This window comes from Urtica dioica, chromosome 5 (genome assembly GCF_054948205.1).
Source record: "Urtica dioica subsp. dioica isolate 48M chromosome 5, U.dioica_male_clone48M_v1_H2, whole genome shotgun sequence".
Taxonomy (NCBI): Eukaryota; Viridiplantae; Streptophyta; class Magnoliopsida; order Rosales; family Urticaceae; genus Urtica; species Urtica dioica.
Window position 1 is genome coordinate 39,965,364 of NC_142760.1, and position 6,555 is coordinate 39,971,918.

General features: G+C 31.2%; 1 protein-coding gene across 1 annotated transcript; it reads right to left on the minus strand.

Annotated features, from left to right (window-relative positions):
* Positions 1-2,859: 2,859 nt before the first annotated feature.
* Positions 2,860-6,116, minus strand: LOC149398460 (thioredoxin-like protein CXXS1). Its single transcript, XM_089615406.1, has 3 exons — positions 5,822-6,116; positions 5,069-5,191; positions 2,860-3,182 (listed from the first exon to the last, which is right to left on the minus strand). Exons 1-3 carry the CDS (start codon positions 5,921-5,923, stop codon positions 3,042-3,044), a joined length of 366 nt encoding a protein of 121 aa, XP_089471532.1. The 5' UTR covers positions 5,924-6,116; the 3' UTR covers positions 2,860-3,041.
* Positions 6,117-6,555: the final 439 nt, after the last annotated feature.

A 6,555-nucleotide genomic window follows, 5' to 3' on the forward strand; every position in this document is an offset into this window, starting at 1 on the left:
CTGCTGTCTTATCAGAGTTGAACGTACTTCATGGATGGTAATAACCATGGGCGTAGATTTTTTGGATGTAATGAGTATAAGGTTCATGTCTATTTTCAAATTCGAGTTTTTAAAGTTTTTGAACTGGTGATAACAATTCAACATTGCAGAAGAATAAAGATTTGAAAGGATGTGGGTTTCTGGAGTGGCTAGACCCACCTACGTGTTCAAGATCAAGGAGATAATTCTCGGACTGTTGAAGAAGATTAATTCTTTTGAAAGCACGATGATAGAGTCGGCCACTAATGAATTTCACGAACAATAGCGCCTGGAATTCAAGGAACAGAATTATGTGAAGCAAATTAAGTTGATGATTATTCTCATTTTATTGATTGTTTGTGTATTGTTGTTCAAGTACCGTATTCGGTTGTGAGTGTAACTGCGTAATTGTTACTTGGTTATGTTCAAGTAAATGGGTTTATTAAATGTGGTAAATACGGTGTGGAGAATTATTTAACTGTGTTGTTGTAAAAGTAAGAATTTAATGTGAATTTAACATTTCACTTTACTTTGAATATGACTTGGTTGAAATACTTGAACACTACATTTCAGTGGTCTCTGAATATCACTTGAACAGTTGCACATCAAAGTACAAGTGCACATTTCATTTCACCAAAATGATGCTATACTAAAGCATCAGATTACATTTTTTTTCTCACAACATCAGAGAACATGATAATAGTCGGTCAAAGAGATACAAAATAAGAGCCAAAATACACATCTAAGTTTTTAGCTTTTTTACAGAATACACAAGCTTGTACATCAAACCTATAACCTAAAAGAGTAGTCAAAATAAGGACTTCAACAAGCTTTATCCTAGTTCTATGAACACAATCTAATTATCTCTGAATAAAGTCCACATTCTTCATATCTGCTCTTTCTCTAAACTCTTGAAACCGTGGGATTTTTTTTTTTTTTTTGGTTTATCTTGTGCTTAAGCTTAGCATCCTTTGCTTCTATTTCTTCTTCTGCTTCAATTTCTTCTTCTGAGCCTATGTCAATACCTCCAACATCAACGTTCATGTCATAGTCGCTACCATCTTCAGAGTTCTCGTCAATAAGAACATTCTTCCTTTTATCACATAATCCTGCAAGACCATGATCTACAACTACCTCCATCAACTTTGATTTTGTCGTCGCTCAACTCGAATCCAAATTCTTCCTCATTTGGATTTCTCTGATATCCTGCCCATGTCTCCTCATCCATGTTATCAATATTATGCTCTGCGTCAGGTTTATCATGGTCTTCTTCCTCATTGTAAGCTTCATCGTCGTGTTCTTGCTCAGTGGCCACTTTTTCGGGCTCTTCTTGCGCTCTGGTCACTTGGTAAGTGACACATTGCATTTCTTCTTGCTCAGTCAGAACTTGCTCATACTCTGCTTGCTCGTTGTCACTGACAGCTTGTGCTTGATCATCCTCAACACCGATGACGAATACAGAATCTTCAGTCGTCAATTGGAGAACCGACTGGATGATCACAGTACACATTTACCTCCCACTTTGTCTTCAAAATCTCAGATATTTGTTCCAACAAATCCATGTCATCAAGAACATACGACACCTTCCCGTACTATGTCGCGTCCATGTAGTAGATACCACCATTAGAGTTCCCCAGATCCTTCGTGAGCATCCCATTTAACACCACCATAGACATCTTGTCTAAATCTTTAAATTCAAAATGACTAACAATTCCACCAACGTATTTGGCTACGTCAGTATGAAATATCATCGATCCTCCATGGTAGATATTCACGTCATAAATACCCTAACCGATACCCTACACCTATACCGTACCAGACATAGCCCACAACAATGGACCACAACCATGGACAAAAACAATAAAAATAGAGATAAAATACGAGCACCCATCCGCGCTTTTCTTTTGTTTGTGACAAAATACGAGTACACGCCTATGTCAATATCAAATGGCATCGATCCTCCATGGTAGACAAAAACAACTGATACCCATCCGCGCTTTTCTTTTGTTCGAGACAAACAAAACAACCCACTTACCATAACGCCCTGTGTGAATCGGTGTTCTATTTCTATCCCACGCATATTTTGTTGATGCTTTACTTTTCACAGGCGATTTCTATTTCGTAGTTGTATACTTCGCCTGCGATTTTCTCTTCGTCATCTTCAGATTAAGGCTTACCATTTTCTCCAGTCGCGATTCATGTATTGATACCAATTCCAAATTTTGATTTTTTTCCCTTTTAAAATATATATTTATATATATGAAATATATTAATAGTTATTTGATATATATTATACGTTATATATATATATATATATATATATATATTCCTTTTTTAATCACCCTCAGACCTGTAATTAATGAGATTACAAGATTGTCCTTGTGTTGACCAACACGTGATGGGTACGTAGGCATTTTTCGCCTATTTTGATACCAAAATTAACAAAAAGGTTAAAAGTGAAAATTTAGCTATCACAAAAGATTGATAAAACACTTTTTTTTCACTCAGAGTACAATCTGTTAATCGTGTAAAATTTGAGGGGCCAAAAATATCATTAATTTTAAATTTATTTAAAATAGAGGTACTTTATGACGAGAGAGAATAAACATATATTCAATTTATAAAAATAGTGATTTTTTTTTAAGTATGGTTGGAAATTGAACTAAGTATTCAGATTTCTTCTAATTTTAATTTATGAAACGTTCATTTCCTAAGCATTATGAGAAAATACTTATATTTTCATGTCGAAGTGTCCACGTTAGAACTATTCACTGCATTGCTTCAAAACGTCTTATTCTCTATTCACAAATTCTTATCAACGTTCAAATTTTACAAAGCTGGTAATCGTAACAATGAAAATTATTCTCAATCTTATTTCATTTTTCAAGAAAACATATATATCATACAGAATCTCGCCATTTGTATAATACAAATAAACAAAATCAGTTTCATAGTCTTGTTATATATATCAAGCAACCACATGGAAGTAACAAAACATAAATCAACAACTCAAAAACACTTAATTAGTTACGAGAATTAACAAAGCCATTAATCCTTTTCTTGATCTCATCCGGATTAGCTCCCACAAGCTTATCAACTATGGCTCCATTTTTCATCAACAAGAAAGTGGGCATAGCTTTTACCTCCATTTTGGAAGCTACAACCTAGTAGTGAAATCACATGCATCATATTAAATTAATATATATGAAACCCATCATATATTAAAGGTCTCTTATATTATCTTGTTTTGGGGTCGGTAGTGATGTCACAACAATATTTTAATTTGTATAAGTTATGTTCTTTTAAGCCATACTTCTATTTTATCTAACTACCAATGGTTTATTGACCTAATACATGATGTCACGCATTGTCACTTGCTAGTTGCCTTGTTGATCCCATCATATACATTGCTCTTGATCAACACATTAAATATATGTATTTATGGTTACTAGCGATAGTGCATTAATTAACTCATTTATCATGGTTAATAATTGATTACATTAATTATCGAATAAACTATTTTATATTTTGGTACGACCTTGTGGATTACACTCTAACCTAGTGTGACGTTATATAAAGCAAACAATATAAGTCATGTGACGCAAGGTCATAAAGCTTAAATCACTTTATAGAATAAACAACGGTGCAGATTTTTATAAATATTTTTAATTACTTGGCAGCAAGTATATAAGAGGCCTTTTTTGTGCTAATGACTTTTGAATTAGTTCGGTAGCAGTTCATACTTTTTCCTTTTTTTATTATTTCTTGCGTTCTCTTTACTGAATTTTTTGTTTTGTGTACATTTTTAGCCTCTCAGTCTCAACATATTCCGTTATGTCTTCAATGAAAAACTACATATAATTTCAAGCGTAAAACAAACTATGAAGAGATTTAATGTGTATATCAACAAACGTCACAATATATATTATTAATAGAGATTTAATTGTAGTAATTAATAACATTATTTAGTTAAACTACTAAAATTATATGCTCGAAATATGCTTTTTGTTAAAAAAAAATATGAGTATTTAAGAGATTCCCAATATATTCAGGGACTAGCTTACAGTATTTTGGACCCAGGAAGTCAAATACCTCCCCTAAACTTTTGATAATTGAAATTTCTACCTTAAACTTTTTTATAATTTTAGCCTAATGTATATGATTTTTCTAAATTGTTACTCCTTAATTTTTTTTTTCAAATTTACCCCATGTGATGGGAATTCTTAGGCTACCAGTTGTCAAGAAATTAATAAAATAATATATATATATATTATTAGCCGTTTTGCCAGGCCCTCGTTGATTATATTTATATGATTCTCAAACCTTCCAAATTTGTATCATATGTATGTACTTGATCAAGCTCTTTTAGAGTAACATAATAAGTTGACTTATATTCTAAAAAAAGTAGACTTTATACGAATCTTATTCCATGAGACTGGTAAGCACGGACAGACGCGTGAGATAAGTATTAGTTGGAAAATACTCATTTTTCAACTAATATAAGATACAATCAAATTCCATTTACATGCATTTGTGCTGAAACCTTGTTCATTTCAATTGGTTTGAAAGCTTGTTCGTGGTCGACATAGCTACAGTTTTTTAAGGCTTTTATTTTTACATTTTTTGTCAATTTTTATTTATTTTATTTTATTATTTTCATACCTTTTAAATTTACAAATTAGCTTCATAGGACCTTTTTTTTGCATATTAGCTCTCCTAATTTAGATCTCTGGTCATGTCCGGTATATATACATAAATTATCTCATTAAGAAAAAAAAAACATGTATTATAACTTTAACAGAAATAGAGACATAGAACAGCTCTATTTCTTTTTCGGTTATCGGTTAATTCTTAATTGTTATCCGTTAGCATTTACGAAATCGGTTATTTCTAACTCGCTCAATAAAAAAAAAAATCAAATATTTAATTAATTTTAATTCAAAACCGAATAAAAAGATACGAAATAAGACTAAATATGATCAAAAACACATATCTCCTATGTCTACGCATATTAATATATAACAAAAAATCAAAGTGTTTGTTCCTTTACCTTGACTTCATCCACATCGACCACGAGAAATAGAATATATTTGTAGCTCGAGGCCAAATCCTCAATGATTGGATTCATGGCTAGTGAGGGCAAACACCAAGACGCTGTGAAGTGAACCAAAACCTTTTTTTTTTTTTACATAAATGAAAAATAACATTTTTTAGTACTTAAAAACAATCCGACACATATATATAGATACCGGAGTTGGGATTTTTGCAGTCAGGTAAGCATAATTTAAACTTCTAGCTCTAGGGGACATATAATAATAATAATAAATAAATAAATCAGAGGGTATTTATAAAACAATCATGAATGTTATGCTAAAATATAGAAAATGGTATAAATTAGGGGTGACAAAATAAATTTTTAAATTTACAGGGATATATGCACACCTCTCTGGTCACCATCTCGCATATATATATATATATATATATATATATATATATATATATATGTATATACACACACACTCATTTCAAAGTAGGAGAGTTCTAAGCAGGTTTATTTTTATCAGCAAGTTCGCTGAAACATAATAAACAAAAAAATTGCATGACAAATAACATGAAAAAAGTAGTCATACACTTTTCAAATTTGCTTTATCAATTAGCTAATAATTGTGTCATGGCTTGATTCTCCTACACAGATTATATATATATATATATAGACAATAATGCATGTACTGGAGTTGACACAAGAAGATAGCAATGAAATGGAAAAGAAAAGCACTGAAATTAATTATTATAAGATACTCACAGGGCAATCTTTTTCGGTTGCTTGACTCACAAGCAAATCCCATGATTTTTCCGAGTTAACTTTGACAACCCTAGATTTCTTGAATTGTGCCTGGCCTTCCATTTCCGTCTATTTTTTCTTCCAAATAATTTGATGAACTTGAAAGACAGATATCCTAACTTACTGTTTGTTTCTCTATGGAAGTTTGTATGAAAGCTCTTGGACTAACTAAAGACATTGGTGATTATCTAACCCTGGTTTATAGCTATAGCTCAAATTTCTTCTCATTTTTTTTTCAATGCAATTTTTTTGTTGCTTTCGAGATAGGATAGGATAGGAATCAATTGAGGAAAATCAGGACCCACATTTGTATGCTTCTTTATTTAGTTTGTAACTTTATTTCTTTGAAGTTATCCAATTTTATGATGAGATTAATTAATCCTAAGCTCTGCTACATATATAACCTTGCCTATATACATACATTACATATATATACATACATATAACCCCTTTTACTTTTAAGAAATTTTATAATTAATTTTTTTTTTTTTTTTTTTTTTGTGCGCGAATCACTCGACATGAGCTCGAGGATAAACATTACCAAGAAAAAATGTAATTAAGAAGTCAATAAATAATTTTCATTCTACTTCTACATTTTCAGGAGAGAAAATGAAAATATTTTCACCGAGACAAATAAATAAATTTAACGTTTAAAAATATATTTCTTGAATTTGATTAAAATTATATAAATATTT

Excerpts from the sequence above, each read along its gene's own strand:
- LOC149398460 (XM_089615406.1), bottom strand. The coding sequence starts at position 5,923 with ATGGAAGGCCAGGCACAATTCAAGAAATCTAGGGTTGTCAAAGTTAAC. Across the intron at positions 5,192-5,821 it reads CAACCGAAAAAGATTGCCCT|GTTTTGGTTCACTTCACAGC; the intron begins GTGAGTATCTTA and ends AAAAAAAAAAAG. Across the intron at positions 3,183-5,068 it reads TCGATGTGGATGAAGTCAAG|GTTGTAGCTTCCAAAATGGA; the intron begins GTAAAGGAACAA and ends TTTCACTACTAG.